This window comes from Sprattus sprattus (assembly GCF_963457725.1).
Source record: "Sprattus sprattus genome assembly, chromosome: 13".
Classification (NCBI taxonomy): Eukaryota; Metazoa; Chordata; class Actinopteri; order Clupeiformes; family Clupeidae; genus Sprattus; species Sprattus sprattus.
Genome location: NC_137911.1, coordinates 13,456,203 through 13,477,442, shown reverse-complemented (window position 1 = coordinate 13,477,442; position 21,240 = coordinate 13,456,203). Strand labels below are relative to the sequence as shown.

The 21,240-nt window shown below is 41.0% G+C and overlaps 3 protein-coding genes across 3 annotated transcripts in view; all 3 read left to right on the top strand.

Annotated features, from left to right (window-relative positions):
• Nucleotides 1-969, top strand: part of dync1h1 (dynein, cytoplasmic 1, heavy chain 1) — a 42,565-nt gene extending 41,596 nt beyond the window's left edge. The window contains exons 76-77 of the mRNA XM_080849950.1: nucleotides 78-202; nucleotides 480-969. Coding sequence (XP_080706076.1) covers nucleotides 78-202; nucleotides 480-608 — 254 coding nt within the window. The 3' untranslated portion in view covers nucleotides 609-969. The remainder of the gene's footprint in view (nucleotides 1-77; nucleotides 203-479) is intronic.
• Nucleotides 970-5,912: 4,943 nt separating this feature from the next.
• Nucleotides 5,913-9,054, top strand: ccdc28a (coiled-coil domain containing 28A). The gene is made up of 6 exons (XM_080850795.1): nucleotides 5,913-6,050; nucleotides 6,602-6,780; nucleotides 7,018-7,181; nucleotides 7,514-7,668; nucleotides 7,817-7,839; nucleotides 7,989-9,054. Exons 2-6 carry the CDS (start codon nucleotides 6,629-6,631, stop codon nucleotides 8,041-8,043), a joined length of 549 nt encoding a protein of 182 aa, XP_080706921.1. The 5' UTR covers nucleotides 5,913-6,050; nucleotides 6,602-6,628; the 3' UTR covers nucleotides 8,044-9,054.
• A 644-nt stretch (nucleotides 9,055-9,698) lies between these two features.
• On the top strand, nucleotides 9,699-20,752 carry ect2l (epithelial cell transforming 2 like; the record flags this gene model as incomplete). The annotated part of the gene is made up of 21 exons (XM_080849922.1): nucleotides 9,699-9,782; nucleotides 9,867-9,979; nucleotides 10,158-10,320; nucleotides 10,484-10,736; nucleotides 11,065-11,192; nucleotides 11,370-11,494; nucleotides 11,600-11,690; nucleotides 11,905-12,073; nucleotides 12,212-12,340; nucleotides 12,614-12,706; nucleotides 13,087-13,263; nucleotides 13,574-13,677; nucleotides 13,942-14,076; nucleotides 14,261-14,466; nucleotides 14,717-14,864; nucleotides 15,069-15,142; nucleotides 16,041-16,197; nucleotides 16,499-16,564; nucleotides 19,220-19,308; nucleotides 19,733-19,905; nucleotides 20,622-20,752. 21 exons carry the CDS (start codon nucleotides 9,699-9,701, stop codon nucleotides 20,750-20,752), a joined length of 2,808 nt encoding a protein of 935 aa, XP_080706048.1.
• Between the last annotated feature and the right edge of the window lie 488 nt (nucleotides 20,753-21,240).

Below are 21,240 nucleotides of genomic sequence, written 5' to 3'. Positions count from 1 at the left end.
TCATTTCTTCTTAAGAGCACTTGTCCTGTCCCCACTCCTGGTCTTCTTATATCGCTCTCTTGCTTGCGTCCCTTCAGGCTTGAAGCTGCAGGGTGCCACCTGTGGCAACAACAAGCTCTCCCTGTCCAACACCATCTCCACTGAGCTGCCCCTCACACAGCTCCACTGGCTGAAGCAGTGCGGTGCCGAGAAGAGGAACCAGGTGAGCAAACGCTCACGCACACTTGCACTCTCTCACATCTGATGCCTTCACTCTGTCACACTCCCTCACTCTCTTTCCCTCGCTCACTCTCAAACTCTCTCTCTCTCACACACACACACTCAGAGGCATTCAATGAACGTGTTTATTCTCCCCCCCAATGCATTCAGCTTCGGTGCTTCTTGTCTCGTAAATGATTACATTTTGATTGTACTCACATTCGTATCCATCCTTACCCCCCCCCCCCCCCCCCCCCCCCCCCCCAAATCTCTTATTGCAGGTGACTCTGCCCGTGTACCTCAACTTTACTCGTGCCGACCTCATCTTCACCGTCGACTTCGACATAGCCACAAAGGAGGGACCTCAAAACTTCTACGAGCGTGGAGTTGCCATTCTCTGCACAGATTAGAGCGCTTGTCACCAATAAAAAAAAAAAACTTAATCATTAATCATTCCTAGCAACTAGCATGTCTATGAATTAAAAGTAGTTTGCCAGCATAAATATGGTTCAAGAATACACTTGCATTTATCAAACAAGGCTTTTTAGTAGAGTAGTAATCTGTGTGTGGACACATTAAATATTCAGTCTTTGGGAATGAGATCAGAAAGTGTGTGGAAAGTGGGACTAAGAGTCTGTGAATGAAGGTGGGAGGTTTGAAAGTCAAGAAAGTTGGAAACCGAGGAAGATTTTAAAGAAGGTTGTCTGTATGTATTTTTAGAAAGGAGTAATGTGTGTTGGTCTGTTTACATTAAAGGTGGTATTCATTAAATTTGTCTGTGGCATCGCTCTTTGACTACTGTGTGTGGAATGAAGGGGGTTGAGCAATCCCCACAAGTGCAGGAACTTTCCATCTAGCCATAAACTGGGATTGTAGAGGGGAGAAGTCGGGGGCCACTGACTTCAAAGATTAAAGGTAGAGTCCACAATTTGGTTTTGGTTTTGCGAAAGATTGTTAATACTGGAGCCCAGCAGCCAGTCAAATTACACCCCTCACTTCAATGCTCCTAAAGCACTGTGTTGATTGGCTGACATTGTTTATGGTGCAAAGCCAGTGTTGGTTTCCCCATGTATAGGGTCAGGACTGTGTATGAACACTGGAGTGTTTTAAGCAGGAGCTTTCAATTGATTGTGACCCAGTGACCACCATGCTGACTAAGAAGCAACCTGAGAGACCACTGATTCCCACAGTGAAACTGTCATTGAACGCATGGTCAGGGAACACCTGCATCTTCACAGACCACTGGATGAAAACCCTGAGCTAGCTGAATTTTGGTCTTAGAATCACATACTCTACCTTTTCATGAGAACAAATGTAAAATGCTTGTATCAAGAAGAGAGCACAGCATCATATTAGTTGATTAAAATAATGTTGCTTAGCTAAATTATGGAAGACTGGTGTAGGCATGTAGTTACACATTTGGTAGACCCCTTGATCAAAAGAACAACTTACTAGTGAGGTAGTAGTCAAGTAAGGGCAGATCAAGCAGAAACTATTGAAAATAAGAACCTCCAGTCCAGCTGTACATGTTGCTGGCACCAGATAATTGCTGATGCAGCAAGATAATTGCAAAACTGCAAGGAAGCAAGTTTATTTTTTCAGCTACAGTTGCAATCGGAAATATTCAACCCTCAAAAGATTAAAAAAGATTTTGCTGGTAAATCATTACAGAGATTTTGCTTTGGATGACCTCTCTTATCAGTTGAGTAAAACATAAAATCGACAAAAGAAAATGTATGATGTAGTATTAGTGTGCAACAGTACATTTAAATAAAGCCAGGTCACAATTATTCAACCCCTATATAATATTGCTGTTTTTAAAACCTTCTGATGGTTATTAAGGCGTAAAGTGGAGTTAAAAACATAAAAGCCTTTGGGAAATCTATAATGATCATTAATTTGCTTCAGCTGTGATGCATACATAAACCCCACCCATGAAGGTGTTCAAGGTGAGTTGCAATCATGGGTAAGGCTAAGGAGCTTCCACTAAAACTGAGAGGAAATTATTTGATTGCACTGAGGGAAATTAGGTATAAGGAAGACTTCCCAAAGATTTAACATTCCAAGAAACACCATTGGGAGCATTGTAAGGAAGTTCAAAACGTATGGCACAGCCTCAAACCTGCCTGGCCAAGAGCCCTTGGCAACATATTCAGGACAACTAAGAAAAACCCCTGTGTTACTGCAAAACGCAGCACTGAATAAAGACGAGCACTGAATAAACTCCAAGATGCACTCAACTCTTGACCACGAGAAACATCAAGGGTCAACTAGAATATCCCAGGAGGAATTTGGACAGGACTGCAGGGTTTTGGAAGGCGGTTCTATGTACTGATGAAACTAAACCCTGTTTGGACACATGGACCAGCGGTATGTCTGGTGTGAGAGAGGCCAGGCTTATGACGAGAAGAATACCATCCCCACAGTCAAAAATGGAGGTGGGTCATTGATGTTGTGGGGATGTTTTTCTGCTGCAGTCACTACCAAACATGAACGTGTACCTGGCATCATGGATTCCCAGAAATACCAGGCCATTTAAAAAAGGAACTTCCTTCTGTTGGGAAATTGAACCTTGATCATTTGACTTTCCAGCAAGATAATAATCCCAAGCACATCTCCAAGTCAACAAAAGCTTTGTTGAAAAATAGATCCTGGAGTGGCCTTCTCAGCTCCCAGATTTAAATCTTTGGTGAGATTTGAAGAAGCCATAAACCATCTATGAGCTTGAGGCTTTTGCATGTGAAGAATGGGCAAATATTTCAACAGAGAGGTGTAAGAAGCTTACGCCAGAACTTACCGAATACAATTAGAAATGATGAAGGCTAAAGAATACTCCACAAAGAAGCTGGGGGTTGAAAAATGGTGTGCACATTTGTGAAGTTAACTTTGAGTTCAAATAAAAAAGTGCAATTGATGTACTCAAAATAAAAAAATTGGAATGAATTAGGCTTTTTGTCCGATAACTTCGACTCGCATCAATTCTTTTGATGTGAGGGGGTTAAACATTTCTGTTTGCAACTGCGTGTGTATTCAGCTGCTCCGCTTCTGAAGGCTCTAAACACAACACAGAGTACAGTCACTAACTGCACTGCATAGGCCCTATCTATGTCTGTCCCAGCAGACTCCAATCATGGAAAAAATATCGTGTTTCTACCCTTCACATGACCCCTCAATGCCCTCTGAACCAAACCACTCTGGAGTTTATTTCAGTCTTAATTTCCCACCATGTTTTGGAATAAACTTTTATGCTTATGTAATGTTCTGTGGCCATTGTCATCTGAACATGAACTGCCTAAGTGAGTGACAACTTTTCTACTTACCAAATATGTATAACTTGTGCTGAATGTTGCACCCAATTAATTATTTCAGTCCACTATTTAATATTATTCACAACTATAATACACAAGTTTAACACCAAGTGCTTTATTTACAGTGGAAGTGCAAAGTAACTCAAAATGTTTCAGAAGTCGACCTGATGGCTCCCCAATTTCATTTCACTGTTGAGAGAAAATATGGAGTGTTTTTTACTTTAAAATCCACCCAAGCGTTTTATATTCTTTTCAAATGACATCAGCTACTTTCCTGTTCCATCAAGCTGTGCTCACCTCAGGACTGTGGCTCTCCTCTTCCACTTTAGTCATGCATTGCCTTTTCCTGTGCCAACACCCCATTTCACCCTGGGGAAGAACCAGCTTCCTTTTGGAAAGTGAGTCATAGCCTGTGGTACGGTCAGGTGACTGAGGTTGAGGCGTTGGTGTCTCTTGATTGTTTTCATTGGTTGAACCATGCACAGACCGCACGCACACATCACCTCCAACAGTGGACAGCGCAGGGCCAGGTGGGTCAGAAGGGGACCTGGTGAACACGCCGCTATCTTCCAACACCCCTGCCTTTGAATCTTCCACATCGCTAGAAGGCCAATTGCCATTCTGGTTGGTGAAATCAATCTCTGAATCACTTGACATGTGAATGTCTCCAAAATGGGATCCTCCTGGACCATCCGTTGTCCCACTTCTCTTCACCTCCTTGGGGAGGGGGCCATGCATGGCTGTCCCTCTCCGGAACTTTCCCCAAAACCTGCAGCTACCCTTCTTTGGCCGTCTGGAACAATTCATGGAGCTGCAAGAGTCCTCCGAGCTTCCATCGTACGGATCTATGCACTGAAGGGGTGTGTTGGTCATGTTACATAAAGACAAATGGAGGCCTACAGATCACTGAACCTAGTTTTAACCTCCCAGTAGCATTTGGAACATTTTCAATTATTATGTTGTCATTATGTTGTCATTATGTCCTAAGTGCTGATCTTAAGCATTACATTAATTTATGTCTGTACTGACAATAGTCTGCTAAATAAAGTAACAGAAACTGGCAACAAAGGCATCAACTGACTGAAAGAGGTCTCGGGTCCCAAAGTCAGAGGCCCTCTGGTTGTTCTATGGCACTCAGGAGTGTTCATCTTCAACTCACCACGTTGTGCCAGCCAGTGGGTTTGTGTGTTAATGATGGCAGTTTCTGTGCAGCTCTTCTTTCTGCTGCACCGCTGACGTTGCCCTGAGACCAAAGCGAACAAGAGGTTAATACAACATACAGGCCTACTGTAAATGTTTGACAATGTCAATGTAATGTTATTGTAGGCTATGTTGTGATAATGAGCTGGTAGAATGACATATTTTCAATGTACAACCACTGTGGTAGGTCTAAATTAAACATAAATCAAGAAGTGGGTGATGCTGACATTCTAGCCATAATCCCACCTTGCTGCTGGTGTCTGACCACCTAGGGCTTGCATCAGATTCAGAATCAGAGCTCGAGTCCATTTTACACATCTCCTAACAAAAAATATATGTTTTCAGGAGCGGCAGATTTACAATTCATAACACATTTTGATAGGCTACCGCTGTTGTTTGTCGAACAAACATTCGGGAGTATGAACATAGAATGGCAATTCAACTTCAAATGGCCATTCGGGATATCCTCACCTTGTATTTAAATGTAAGTATATCCACTCTATCTGGGCCTCTATGGGCATGTTTGTCTTCTCGATATGCTGTAAGGGGAAAGTGGCAAAACATTGCAATCTGAGGTTGACAAGAATTGTGGAAATCCACCCGCTCAACCCACTAATTGCTATTTGCAGGTGAACGTCCTGTGCACCAGTGTCACACACACATGTGCTTGAGGCAAAAATAACCTCTTCAATCATTTAAAACCAACTAAACAACGTTTTCTTAAGTTCACGAAGTTGTATGCAAGTGGTTACCTTTGCAAATATATTTTGGCCGTCGCCTCCACATTGACATCCTAGTCCAAATGACATCCAAATGTCGAGCTCCTGTCTAATTAGAAAATGTTTTAATTACAAGTTGGGAGCACAGATGATAAGCAGTAACCTGCCCGACAAGTCAAGCATCATCTAGCCCCTGTATTTTAGGACTAGTAGCCTACTGCCAACCGTGAAAAACACCTCGATGTCAAGTAAATGTATAATTAGACTAAAAAAATCGCTTACTTTGAAGTAGGCTATCGACACGGTTATTACTATAGATTGCTTCTTTTATTCCATAAAAATACCCGTTTGTATTAACATGGTTGTAGTTTAAAGTTAAACATGTGCACGTGAATGTAGAGTAAATTGCATTTGCATACACTTCAGTTAAGTGCCGTATTCAATGACGTAGTGTCTAAAGCAGGACGTCGTGATGACAGCACGTAAAGCCCAGGAAGTGGAATGTCAACTCGCGAGGATGCGGCTGCTGTAGTTACCTTTAAGTTATATTTTAGCGTTATATCAGTGTCTGCTTGCATACAAGAGCTTAGTGGAAACTTTGTACACAAAGTAACATTAACCCCAGGTTTGTTTCCTTTTCATTGATACACTAAAGTGAGTGGTTCCCCAGCAGCCAAGTCAGTAAGGGATTAACGTTAGCTAACCAAACTATGCAACTGCAACTCGTTTTTAGCTTGAGCGAGACCTGTTGGTGCAGGTTTTTATGGGAAGAACTATTGGCTGTCAGTCGTGGCTGTCTGCTAAGATAAGACGTTGTCTAATGTAAATATGGATATGAATTTTGGTTGTCGCTGTTTGAAAGATTGAGTTAGCAAGGTATTTTAGGGAAAGATCACCCGTTGGCTAACACGATGGCTAAAGTAAAGAGCTTGGAATCGAATAGCGACACAAGCTACGATTGACAGCAGTTTTTTTGTATTGTTAACTTAATGGGGGAGTATGTTATGGGGAGCAGAGGGCTTACTTCTTACTTAATTTACAATGATTGTGAACCAGTGCGGGGCTGGCGAAACCATTTGAACAATTGTTGTCATTCCAAAACTCTTCGTCTGAGTGCATGCCATTGTTTTGTTTCTGCTTGTTGTGACGTTTTTATCATTATGTTGACATTTTCAGGGCGTGAACAAATACCAGTTTTGCACCATGGAGGAAAGGAAGATAAAACGAAAGAGCCCTAGGCCATCCACAAACTCCCAGTCTGCCCCTCCCGGTACAACCAAGAAAAATGCATCAAGTAGAAATCTTGGTTTCAGTGGAATGGGTACGCATTCGAGTCAAAAGACCAAGTATAAAAGGTATGTAACAAGTGAACATGTACTAATACTGTGTTTAGATGATCACTCAGCACCCTTTTCCTGAAACAGCTTAGCCAGGGCTAATACAGTACAGAATAGCATAGCATGGTGTAGTATACTGACTAATGACCATATAGATATTCCATTATCTTATACCACAAATGGGTGAGAGCACTTAAATGATCAGCAATAGGTGTTTGGTCAGTGAGTTTGGTCAGTGAGTGCCTTCTCCTATAGGGGAATGAGAGACAAGCCAAGACCACAGAGCCAATCAGGAAAGAGTGGACAGGCTGCACCCATCCAGCACTCTTTCCTCACAGACGTTTCTGATGTCCAGGAAATGGAAAAGGGCCTTCTTGGTTTACTGAATGATTTCCATTCTGGTAAACTACAGGCTTTTGGTAAGTCACAAGCAACGATCTCTGTTTCTTCTAATTTTTATATTATGTTATTTAACATTTGTGTCATTTTAGGTAAGAAAATCATCGCCTACCATGCACAAAAGATTGGTATACTTTGATGGTTTTGGTAAATAGATGTATACAATGTAGTAACTGTTCGTATTCCACTTTTTATGACAAGTAGTAGAGAGTGACCTGTTAGGATCTCCTTGTGATGCCAAGTCTAAACAGACACCATTGTTATTTAGGCTACTTCACCCATGAGCATTACATTACTCATGATGTGTTTTGACATTGAGAGTTCTTGTCAAACCCCTCTCCCATGGGTTCAGGTAACGAGTGCTCCATTGATCAGATGGAGCATGTTCGAGAGATGCAGGAGAAACTGGCTAGGCTGCACTTTGATCTGTATGGTGAGGTGGACGAGATGCCAGAAGACCAGCGTAAGCAAGCCTGTGATACCAACATGGATAAATTACTGTCGAATGTGAGTAGCATATGTGTAATGACAAATCACTTGGTTCACTGACTTTTACTATACATTTTTCTCCAATATGTTGGACACTTTATCTCCCAACAATATTTTGCTAGTTGCAGTGATTTCATATTTTTTCCTGTTTTTCTTTTTTTTCCAGCTTGAAGAGCTCAGTTCATCAATGTATCCTTTATCTTTTGGATGCTAACCATCAGAAATGACCTTCACCATAATGCATAATAAATTGTATTTCGTTGTCACTGTAGTAGCTCAGCACATAGGACAAAACCATATAGTACTTTTAAAATCCTTAACTTTGCCTTTGCCCGAAGACAAAAGCTCAACCTTGCAGACAGTCAAGACGTGCCCAGAACATCCAGCATGTAATGTTCCGGGACTGTGCCATGCCTGCCAAGGAAAGTTTCATGTACTGTACATATCTCCTGCACGATCAGTCATCAGAAAAGGGTTACGCAGCAATACATCTGAGACACTTGCACATGATGCAGTATTACATGAATGAGAATAATTTCAGGGGCATGCGTTGCTTTCCCTGTGTCGTGTTAGATGGCACATTAAGACTAATGCAAATTTGTCTTTGTTCAAATGTTGACTTTGTCCAATAGATCAAAATTTTGGTTTGATTCCAAAGGATCTGTGGTAATGCCATACCATAGGGTGTTAATCAGACTTTGAGTTTGAATCTAGTCAACTTGTTTATGCATATCCACGATGTTGCTTTGGTCACATCAAGCACTTTCTTAATTATCAGTAATCTTGAAATATATTAACACTTTAATGTAGTTGATGTTGTGATCACACCAGCATTCACCTCTTATAGTACAAATATACTGGTGAGTACCTGTGTTTTTAAACCACATACACTCTATGTTAAATGCTCTACCTAGAACTTTCAGGAGTTCGTCAGCTTGTCTTCAGAGGAGCAAAGGTTCTGAGGCCTCAAGGGTGCTGTCTAGAACTTTTAAGTATTCTTGCTCTTGTTGGAATTCTATATAGTCTTTAAAGATTATCCCTTAAGAACAAACTGAAAACCCCTTCTTTTCTAAGAGTGTGCATTTGGGAAATGATCTACAGTGAATGAAAGGTATTATCATCTGTTAATTAACGCACTGACTAAAGGTATCAAAAGACAACAAAATTTTACTATTTGCCTTACTGTTACGATTTTATTAAATAGTATAATGTTTTTTAATTACTGCCTCTGAAACTTAGTTGATTGTCATATTTTATTTTTTTCTTAATATTGTATATTTCAGATATGGTTTATTATAATTTAAGGTGACTTTTATGATGATTGGCATAGAAACGGGATGAATTTTCTGATTTGTTGAAATGTTATTTTTAGAAGTATTCATGAATGTCAATAAAACAATCGAATTAGTTTATCAATGTATGCGTGCAATTTTTGTCAATATACTCACTTTTCATTTTCGGTTTATATGTGGAATAAATATGGATTTGACAAGAGAAGGCCTGTATTCGTCTTTTAAATGGACACAGAAAATAGAACTTCCATTCCCGCACTGCTACCTCATTGAGTCCGACCATAGAGGCGCACTTGTTTACTGCACCATCAGTACCCTTAAGTACTTGCTGTGTTATGATGTTTCTAGGGAAACGCAGCTGGGTAAGACGGTACAACTATAGGTATGTTGCGATTCTGGCGAATGCCCGTGGGAAATATATGAAGTGATCTGGTCGTTGCTGAAATATAGGCCTTTGCTAAAACATTATCTGAAGACCTCAGGCATAGGTATCTATTTAAATGCAGTCTCCCATGTCTTTTATTCGGACATCAACGCTTTCGTGTTTTCAACGCACCGAGATGTGGTACACTGCAATGATTTACATGGGCTAATCCAAAGTTTCTAGGTCGGTTGAGGAATTGCATACTCTGGAACATTGCTGAACTCGTCCATATGACTTCGATGGAATTTAAGTCGCTAAATTCTAGCGGCCAGCCACGTCCACATAGCCTTAAAGAGTGGCAGCTTAGCTGCACAGACTACCAAACTCCAGCAATGGACGGGTTATTGAATGAAGATGTTTCGGAGGTCAGATTTAGTGCCTGGACGCCAATCACTAATAAATCATCAAATCAACAGGTAAGCTAGTAATATATCGTTGTTTTCTTTAATTTACCATCACGTAGAGTATGAACCTCTGAATGCAGTTGCTCCTTTTATCAGCTCTTTCAGGAAAGAACGACTCTGGTATTTCACTGGTTTGACCTGTGGACTGACCGGCAGAGGAAACAGTTCATGCATGCCCTGCTCTTGAGATGCTCCAAGTCCCAGCGGAAGTAAAGTCATTAAAACTTTGACCTGCAAACCTGCACACAATATCCACATGACCAGGATTTGCCTGTGTATTTTTGATTTGTATGAGTTTGATTGTAGCCCAAGTATGTAGGGTTACATGTTTATCTATGTGTATAGGTGTTAATTATTCTTAATTGTGACGTCTCGGAATGTGAACAGGTTTATTAGTGACTGGCTGATGGAAGTGGTGCCAATCAAACACATGGATTTTACATCAGTGCTGCCCCGTTGCCTTTCTCTCTACATTCTCTCATATCTCAATCCCATGGAGCTCTGCAAAGCCGCGCAGGTCTCCTGGCACTGGAAGTTTCTGGCTGAACAGGTACATTTAAACCAATGTACTGTTAATGATACCTTAAGTATCCTCAGTCATCCTTCCCTTATATTATTTAAAGTGTTATATAATATAGCACTCAACTTTCATGACGTACTTTTATTATGTGTATTGATCAGGGCTTTGCCCTTCTCAAAATACTTCCGTTTAGGACTGCTTGTGGTCAGACAGGTGTGTGAGAAGAGGCTGGTTCCTGCCTTACACCCCATCCAACAGGGAATTCGGGGCTTGGAAAACACACTACATCAGTTGTGCCTCAACCCTAGACTACCTGACACCACGGGAGGCTGCAGAGGTGTATGGCACCCTGAACGAGACTGTCGGAGACACAGAAGAGGAGAAGGAGAGACTTAGAGAGTGCATGATAAGAAAGGCCATTAGGGAAAAGGGAGCAGAGTATAAGAGTATGTACTACATTCTAGCTAAGGTTTACCTGTAGGCCCAGTATTCAGTAATGATTCTGGATGTGCCTAGCGCAATTTTATTGTTTTGGTGCTATATAAATAAAAATTAATTGGATGTGAATGTTTACATCAAGTGTGGAAAGTAACTGTTGAGAAAATCTATTCCATAACTTTTATTTTGGGTCAACCGGATGAATCATTACTATAATTATACTTTATACTTAACTATTCTTAAACCAAGAACTACAGTAAATTGGTGCCTCTGCAATGTCTAAAATCATACAGATGGGTCATCTAAAACGTATGGGTTTCCGCTCTCATCCAATAGGAGGTTCAATGAAATCCAGAAGAGCCTGGTTAAGCAACAGCTGGACTGCAGGTTTACCGGCCACTGGGGTCCATGGCCACCAGAAACCGTCAGGAATGGGGCTAACCTCATCTTTAGTAACTTTAGGGGTAAGGCTAGGACAACTTACACAAGTTCCAGAGGAAAGTAATTTGGTGAATATGTTTATATTTTGTGATTGAAACGAAGGGAAAATAACTAGAATGAGTCAGTGGTGAGTTTAATATTTGTGTCACATCAGCACTGCAAGTGCCCAGTAACATGGTTTTGTTCTCATCCGTGTCTAGGAAAAGTGCCGGTCACAGTTGTCACTGCAAGATAAAAAAGAGGTGGTCTTCCCAAGCAAGCGTTCCAATATGGAGCAGACATCACTAACAACATCTATGAGGTCTCTCTATTTGTCAGCTATAGGGTGAGCAATTCCTGGGAGAGAACAAAATGCTGATCTAATATACCAGATTATCCAAAATATGGTGAATGGTCAACACAAATCCCTTTCCCCCATGTGCATATCCAGGTCACATATGAAGCTTTCAAGTCTCACAACCTGTCCAGGTCCACCTGCAGTTCACCTGGTCCTGATATCATCCAGAGTACCTGCATATGAGGTAAGGCAAAATGATGATAATGTAAAACATTTAAGAATATTGTGAATGAAGAATAAGAAAATAGTTCTTCCGTTGCTTTTACTTGCTGATCCACTTTTTCTTCCATAGGTTTTTGTTGTTATTGGCACAATTATAAGACATACAAACTTCTTTGCCAAGAACAGTGTCATTATAAGCCTTCACTCAAACTCATATCCACACCGCTGTGTTGCAGCTGCTGATGGCTGGTGCCCGTGTCTCAGTGGTGACGTTGCTGTACGACTACAGCGCTGTTACTCTGGAGCTGCTTCTGAGTCAGGCTGAGAGGCTCACGCAGGGCAGGAGGGTACGCGGTATAGGGCTGGTAACAGAGGGGAATACTGAGGAGATTAATATCATACAAGGTGAAGAGAAGAGATAATACACATTTACACATAGCATATAATATACTGTAAGTACAATATATTTGCTATGTAACTAGGACCTGATCTATAAACTTTGCAGAAATGAATGAGGAAGTTGTATGTCTGTAAAATGTTTAGGACTGATGGTTAATGAGAGCACAGTCCTTAACCCCAAAGTGAGGGAATTCTGGGAAAAGATATCAGGCTGGATCATTCCCCCACCCGAGGGAGGAAGCCTGGATATATTTCTACCTCTGGCAGCCTCTGGTGAGTCAAAATGTCTGTCATCATGAATCCGATTCACTCACTGTATACTCAGTATATGAGAGGAGAGTATTTTACATGAGAGTTGGTTGTTTGAATTATACTTACGGTCTTGTAAAATCCTACAGCAGTAGCCTGTGGCTTAAGTTCTATACAGTTCTGTCTGAATGTTGTCTTCTGTGTAGCCATGTGATTGGCTTTGGAACCTATTGACCCTTGCCTATATTATGACTGTAATAATTACACACACTGTTCTATGCTTCAATCTACTGAAAGCCTCAGGAGCCAACTTGGTGCGGAAACTGTCTTCTCTGACTGGACTGGACATTAGAGTTCCCTCAGGAATCTGCACTGGCTCCTACCAGCACAGTAAGCACTCACTGTTGTAATGTAAACAAATAACTGTTTTCAAAGGCTGATGGCTGTCCAATGCACATTACAACATCCAATTGTCGTTATTTAGAGGAGTGCCGTGTGAACTGTTGAACTTCTCCGCATGTTTCAATTCATGCAAACTCAGAATATAGAGTATGTACTGGATCTGACCATGCATTATATGTTGTATATGTAACTAGTATTTTTTTCCCTATGATACTTGCATTAAAGCACTCAGACACATTGGTAAAATATATAAAGAATCTGAAAGTTGTACAGTATATGCCCCATGGAACTGAGCTATGTGAGTGAGTTAGTGAGTGAGCCAGAAAGAAAGAAATGTCCCCACTTCACTCTCCCTTCTCCATCTCCAGTCCTAAGTGAATGGTGTGGGCCCGGAGAGTTTCCTCCACTGATGTACTTCAGTGAGGGGCCTCTGCTGAGCTGGTGCTGGCAGGCGGAGTGGCTGGAGGAGGCCCTCAGGGGCCTCAGGGAGCACATGGGGCCACAGCTCCAGCAGCTGAGTAAGGAGACACAGGGGCGCATGCTAGGTGAGTCTCCACTGGGATAACTACTAAGGCCCAATATGAGCACCAGACCACAAAACATGCTTATGCAATGAAGAACTTCATAACAACTGATATTTTGTTGTGAAATTCCCAGTGTAATGTAATGTAATATGGAGAACTTTGTTCAAACTTTTAGTTTGTCAGTGTTATGTCATTGATAGTGCGGTGTTTGCCCAGCCCTGGCTTGTTTTGTATTACCTGTTGCTAGGTGCCAGCTTGTGAAAATATAAAGATTAGTTATATTTTACTTTGTAAATAAATCATGTGACTATCTTTCATGTTATCTCTTCAGGTCAGTTTCTCTGTGATGGAGTAAACCTACCAGATATCCTCGTCAAGTCTGAGGTCACAGCAGCCTTGACTGAAGCTCTGATGGCACTGTGTTCAGAAGCACCTGTGAGAACCTTACAGCACACATGTGTTTACACCCATTACAAATCAGCTATGCTTTGTATTGTATTTCCATTAACTAACAATGATCATATCAAGTATTTAACATCAATAAAACACTTATAAATTAATGTTTGCTAATCCTGAGGTTCATGGCTTAATTGTGTTAACTAATGGATTAACTGATGTGAGTTAAGGGAGCCATATTGTGAAACATTAGCCATAATTATATGAGCGGCTGATCAACTTTCTAAATGTGCGGTGGTTCAGGAGAAGCCCTTAGAGTTCCTGGTGAGGTTCATGCAGAGGACATATGAGGGGAGTGCTGGCACGGAGTCTGAGGAGGAGTTCCTTTATAAGAAGACCAATAAAGGGGTACTCAGTCCTCTGATAGAGGTGCCACAGGTCTGTGCTCATGTCCTGTGCTGTGTGTAATATTTCTGTTCTGAAATGGAACTGAAACAAAGCTTTTTCTGTAAAAAACATAATGTAGATATTTTCTTCTCCTCTCTCCTCTTCTCCTTCATCTACTTCTCTTCTCTCCTAACTTCTCTTTTCTTCTCTGCATCCCCCTCCATCTCCTCCACAGGACAGTGTCAGTGAGGTAAACAGGCGTTTGGCGGTGGTCAGAGAGCTGAAGCATAGTGAGAGTCGATACATCCAGCATCTCCAATGCGTGACCACAGAGTACTACACCCCTCTCAGAGCTGCCCTGGACTCAAACCGGGCCATCCTTAGTTCTGCCAACATTCTCATGGTCTTCGCTCCTGTCCTCGATATACTGGAGGTTAACAGGTACAGGTTTACTCTTTAACTAGAAGTCCAATACTGCTAGAGTAGAATAGAGTTTCGTCATTTTTAGCTTCAGACAAACATTGCTTATAGGAGATGTTTTTTTATACTTCTGTTGTGAATGATAACTGATAACTTCTATGTAACTTAGTGTAATTGCCCTATGCACACTCTAACTGTCCTGCTCTGGGGGTCAGTTCTGCCGGTGGGTGCGTGTCATCAGGTCATAATCGGGTCTCCTCTTGTTTTGAAGTCTCTTCCTCAGGGAACTGACTGAGCGTCTAGGGGAATGGAGTCCTCAGCAGTGTGTTGGGGACATATTCAAAAAATTCTGCACCAAACTGTGGGTCTACACCAACTTCTTCAATAACTATCCGATGATTCTGAAAGCCATAGACAAGGTACTGTACAGGCATGTGTGTCGGCCAAACAGTAGTTTGCATTTTGCCATTTTCTTAACAATAATGTGGTGAGTGATGCATAGTATGAGTGATGAAATGAGATTTTAGTCACTGTTAATTATTAAGAGTATATTTGTGGCCAAGTGAACTGTGTGCGAAACATGTACCAAGCAACAGCTCTCTTTTCTTACTCTCCATTTGCAGTGCAAAGAAATGCTTCCTGCCTTCCGCTCCTTCTTGAAAAGACACGATAGAACACCCAGCACATACATGCTAAGGTACAGATCAGATTAATCCATGAGACATTTCATGGCCGCTTGTTAATTCAGGGGAATTTACTTGTTCAAGCCATTCATTCACTTCTTGGGATAAACAGCTGTGGATTAATAACCTTCCAGTGTGAGCAATACATCAAAAAATACTTGTATTAATGCTTATAACTATTTTGCTAGTTTGGGTACCGTACACAGGACAGTACAATAGGGATAAAGCTAATGTTAACTTGCTAGCCAGCTAACTTGAGTGCACTCTCCGTCACCCCAGATCCTTTCGGTCCTACCCCTGCTGCTAACACCAGGTCACGTATACATGTTACCGATACGAATACCGATACGAATACCGATACGAAACAATAAGTGTCAAAGGGTGGCCAATAGTAGCAAATATATTGGCAAAATTGATATCAGTGTATTTCTACTGTCAAGCACGGTACAGGGAATGTGATGATCAGGGGGTGCTTGGTACTGGGAAAGGATGAAACTTCACAGACATGCTGTACCCTGTCGACGGGACTTGACTGGATGCAATTTCATCATCCAACAGGACAGTGACTCAAAGCAATTCTTCAAATTCTGCAAGGCCTATTTAGAGAAGAAGCAGTCCGATCATTATTTCTAACCTTGCCAATGTGTTGACAGTATTTTCTTTTCAGTTTGCACCTTATTTGATTTTTCCCGGAAAAGGTGTAATTATCTGGGTAATTCCAATTCCAATCAGTAGTGTAGTTTAAAGTAATGCACAGTGTGTGTGTGTGTGTGTGTGTGTGTGTGTGTGTGTGTGTGTGTGTGTGTGTGTGTGTGTGTGTGTGTGTGTGTGTGTGTGTGTGTGTGTGTGTGTGTGTGTGTGTTTAAAGTAATGCACTGTAAATTCAGATTTTGACTGTTCCTCACCATCCAGTCTTCCGGAGCTGCTGCTAGGCCCCTCTGCCCGTGTTGAAGAGTATGTGACGCTACTGCAGGCCCTTTCTGTGCACACTCCACCTGAACACCAGGAACACGGTCACTTAACCTCTGCCCTGAACACAGTGATCAGCTACAGGTCCTTCTTACACAAGGTGCACCAACATCCGCATCCATAATGACATAATTCTAAAGGCATGATGAAAACAGTGGTTCACATATGCATCCTATGCATTTTATTCATGTTGGATGTCAGACATTTTTATAGCAGTGTTTACATTGTCTTGACCTTGAATTGGGAAACACTAAATATGTTTATAAAGTGAACATACTGAAATACCCTGTCAATAGAAACGGTTGAACTCTGAAATCAGTCACATAACACTTTAATTGTGTATTCATTGACTTCTCTGCCTGTACCTCAAAACTTTGTGCTCCCCCGTGACCTCATTTCAGCTGAAGAGGAGCAGCGATGGAGACGTGCGAATGCGAGAGACCCAGAGGATGATTCAGTGCTGCCCTGTAATGTATTCCCCAAGTCAAATGCCTAAATTATTCATGACAGCCGTCAGGTTTGACAGAGCTTAACAGGAAGAGAAGAGATGCAGGCACAGATACAGTATGGGCCAATGTGAGCCGCAGGATGCCAAGAGAACGTGGAGAGACACAGTGGAATGCAGAAGTGTGGGCACCCCTGGTCAAAATTTCTGTTACTGTGAATAGTTAAGTGAGTAAAAGCTGAACTGATCTCCAAAAGGCATGAAGTTGAAACATTATTGATGAAACATTTTTAGCAAGATTAGTGTATTTATTAGTTCTGTACAATTTTTTGAATGAAAAAAGGTAAGAAGCACCATGCAAAAGTTTGGGCATAATCATCAATAGGCTAGGTGATGCTAATTTCAAAGTAATGTAAATACTCTGACTCCTCAAACCTTGTCCCAGCAATTAGCAGCCATGGGCTTATCTAAATAGCTGCCTAGCACTCTGAAAATTGCAATAACGGATCCACAAAGCAGGAAATAACTACAAAGAAAATCAGGAAAAGACTACAAAAGGACTGCATGTTAGCTGTAGCTATTTCCTCAATGTAATTAAGAAATGGCAGTTAACAGGAAAAGTGGAGGTCAAGTTGAGGTCTAGAAGACCAATGAAACTTTCCAAGAGAACTGCTAGTAGGATTGCTAGAAAGACAAGACCCCCGCAAACTGCAAAGACCTTCACAAAGAGAATCTTTTCTGTGTCCTCACCACGAAATTCAGCGTCAGAAATTTGCAAAGAAACATCTAAACAAATTATTTTGGAAACAAGTCCAATATTTTTTTGGGCTCCAATGAGCAAAGGTTGTTTGGAGAAGAAATGGTTTAGGATTTGAATCGATCATGCTTTGGGCTTGTGTTGCAGCCCATGGCACTGGTAGATGGAAGACTGGATTCAATTAAATACCAGCAAATTCTGCAAGCAAACAGCAACACACTGCAAAAAAAGCTGAAGATTTAAAAGAGGATGGGTTCTACAACAGGTTAATGATCCTAAACATACCTCAAAATCCACAATAGACTACATCAAAGAGGCACAAGCTGAAGGTTTTGCCATGGCCCTCACAGTCCCCCAACCTAAACATCATCGAAAATCTGTTGATAGACTTCAAAAGAAGAAGACTAAGAATCTAACCAAACTATAGGCCTTTTGCAAAGAAAGAGTGGGCCAAAACCAGCAAACAAGAATGAAAAAGACTCTTAGCTGACTACAAAAAGTACTGACCATACAGCTGACTACAAAAAGTACTGACCATACAGGGTGCCCAAACTTTTGCTTCAGGCCCTTTTCTTAATATTCTGAGACCGTAAAAGATGGAAAGAAAAAAAGTGATCTTCCTTAAATCATTAAAGAAAGGTTATTCTATACCTTGTGCCTTTTGGAAATCAGGTCACCTTTTACTTGCTTAGCTATTACTAGCAAACAGCAACACACTGCCAAAAAAGCTGAAGATTTAAAAGAGGATGGGTTCTACAACAGGTTAATGATCCTAAACATACCTCAAAATCCACAATAGACTACATCAAAGAGGCACAAGCTGAAGGTTTTGCCATGGCCCTCACAGTCCCCCAACCTAAACATCATCGAAAATCTGTTGATAGACTTCAAAAGAAGAAGACTAAGAATCTAACCAAACTATAGGCCTTTTGCAAAGAAAGAGTGGGCCAAAACCAGCAAACAAGAATGAAAAAGACTCTTAGCTGACTACAAAAAGTACTGACCATACAGCTGACTACAAAAAGTACTGACCATACAGGGTGCCCAAACTTTTGCTTCAGGCCCTTTTCTTAATATTCTGAGACCGTAAAAGATGGAAAGAAAAAAAGTGATCTTCCTTAAATCATTAAAGAAAGGTTATTCTATACCTTGTGCCTTTTGGAAATCAGGTCACCTTTTACTTGCTTAGCTATTCACAGTAACAACATTTTGAGCACGGGTGTTCAAACCTTTGCATTCCAAAGTATGTGTCGATTGAGATGAGTTTTCAAATGAGCTTGTAGTTTCCTCAAGAAGAAGTGTTAAATTGTGACAGATCAAAATCATGTTGTTGAAAGCAGGAAGGCAGCTATCTGGAGGCACATATGCTAATCGTTCAGGTCTCAATGACAAAGTGCATATCTAGGGGTATGGGTTACAGCTGGGGTCTCACTCTCAAATTATCAAGGGGCCGATGAGTGTCCAGTCTGGTCATTGGGGGCCAGATTTTTAAGGTAAATGTTGGGATGGCCCATTCAAATCAATTTTTTTTAAATCAATGGAACTTTGCGGGCCAGATAAAACCGCTTGGGGGGGGGGGCGGAATTGGCCCCGGGCCTGAGCTTGAGACCCCTGGGTTACAGAGACAGATGATACAAAATTATATAGTTCATAGTTCATGCCTGTTACAACAGGAAAACAGCAATATTTCCTGTCCTCACTGTTGGTTTTGCAACATTTATGACTTCTTCTAAACTGAGGCACTCTGGGGCTTTGTTCATTCTGATGTTCAATAAGGTTTTGCTTCAGTCTTGTTAACTCATAGCATATTGTTGTTGCTACAACACTTGAGTGACAAGGCATGTGAAAGCACAAGGTATATGCCTGTAAATAGCTTATATAAAAAATGGTGGAGATTGATTTTGAAACTTGTAATTCCAGAATTTGAAGGAGGGGGATCGATATTTGATCACAACACAAAATGTTGCATTACTGAAATGTCCAAATGAAGACATCACTACATTTCTCAGGTAAGACAAGAGGTCAGAAAGAAAACAAATAAAATAAAATATATTTGCTATACAAGGGATCAAAAGAAAGAGACATTCAGAAAAGAGATGTCAAGCTCACTGTTATATTAACCAGGTCATTTTAAGATAATACTAACACTTTTACAGATTGGTGTGAAATCTTCACTTTTTTACTGAGATTTGTATAATATATCATAGTATAAATGCCAAGCCAACAGGAAATGTTTGTGAAGTGTAAGTTGCTACCATAGCTCAACAATGCACTCCTTTAGGTAATAAGTGTCACTTGAAGCTGACCAAATACACTTTTGTTGTAAAAGGAAACCATCTGTTAAATGGCTAAGTATGTCAAGCATGTAGAAAATCACTAACGACTCATTAGCTGTTAGTAATTTCCTTCCTCCTGTATCACCATTCCTGCCAGGATGTATGAGCAGGTCAGAGACTTGGGCCTGTTCCTGTTTAACGACGCTCTGGTGCTGAGTGAGAGGTGTGTCTCCCACCTGCCATACAGCCATGCTCTCAGAACATCCTACACCTTTTTGGCCTCTGTGGCTCTCCGTAGTCTCATCCTCAGAGACATAGCTGACACCAAATGTAAGTGTACTGCATCACTGCACAACATATCCATTCAGGGTGTGCTGACTCAAGTAATCCTCTATCATAGCTAAAAGGTAGTGGATACACATTCAATTCAATTCAATTCAATTAAATTCAATTCAATTCAATTCAATTCAATTCAATTCAATATAATTTAATTTAATTCAATTTAATTCAATTTAATTTAATCTTATCTATATAGCACCAAAACAATAACATTTTCTCAGGGCTCTGGGCCTGAACCTCCTCAGAGCAAGCACAATGGCGACAGGGGCAAGGCAATCCATCTATATTCACCAGTCTAAATATCAATAAGAGCTGTGAACCCTTTCATCCCCCTAATTCCCTGACTTTTTTGAGAAGTCTTTGACATCCAAGCTGATGCTCATAATGTTCAAGATCTGACTATATATTAGTATATTGTACTGACATCTGATTCTTCATTAAGGTTGCAGGTAGATCAATTAGGTAAAGGGAGTCAAACCAGCTGTCTCTGTGCTTGCTACAGTAGAGGCAACACGTGCCACAATGCATGTTCATTTTCATTTGTCATAGATGGCTTGTTCTTCTGTAGATTTCAGGAACAGCCACTGATGTTTTGCAATATGCCTGGTATGTGTCACGGCTAGCAAATCCTAGAATGTTTTTGCATGATTAGCAGTTTGAGGAAATAATTTGAAATAAGTTGAAATAGTTGGGTGTTTCTTCCGTAGATGTTCAGAACGCCTTTGTGCTGGAGGGGCCAAAGCGGCAGTGGATATGTGCAACTGAGAGACAGGACGACAAGCTCACGTGGCTGTCTGCCTTAAAAGGTGCCATCAGTGCTGCCATAAAGGACCGCTAAGAGTTCAGTGGAGGTGTGCTGACCCAGGGCCTCTGAACAGCTTGGCTGAGATGCTCACTGTGTGCCTCATTCAGATGATAGCTAATAATGGCTAATGACCTCCACGTTAGTTTGACCTCCTGCTTAAAAGTTTAGATTTAGATTCATGCCCATGTGCAATTTCCTTCAATTACCCATGTGGCCAATACTCAGGACAGGCAGTAAATGAAATGGCTACATATTAAATAATGAAGAATGTCCTTAAATGCAGCCTATGCTCCTGTAAACCAGATCTGTAGGGTTCACTTGAGGCTTCTGTCATGGGGCAATTTCATTGATGGGCAACTGGGAATGAGTAAGTCCGGGGTAAAAGAAGATTTATTATGCATTGTAATACTTCAAGCTGTAAGTGTTTATACTATAACATTAAAATGCTTTATGAGTGCAGTCATTACTACTGTATGTATGAATATGACTTATGCCTGTCATTGTGAGGCATTATAAATACA

Excerpts from the sequence above, each read along its gene's own strand:
- ccdc28a (XM_080850795.1), top strand. The coding sequence starts at position 6,629 with ATGGAGGAAAGGAAGATAAAACGAAAGAGCCCTAGGCCATCCACAAAC. Across the intron at positions 6,781-7,017 it reads CAAAAGACCAAGTATAAAAG|GGGAATGAGAGACAAGCCAA; the intron begins GTATGTAACAAG and ends CTTCTCCTATAG. Across the intron at positions 7,669-7,816 it reads TGGATAAATTACTGTCGAAT|CTTGAAGAGCTCAGTTCATC; the intron begins GTGAGTAGCATA and ends TTTTTTTTCCAG.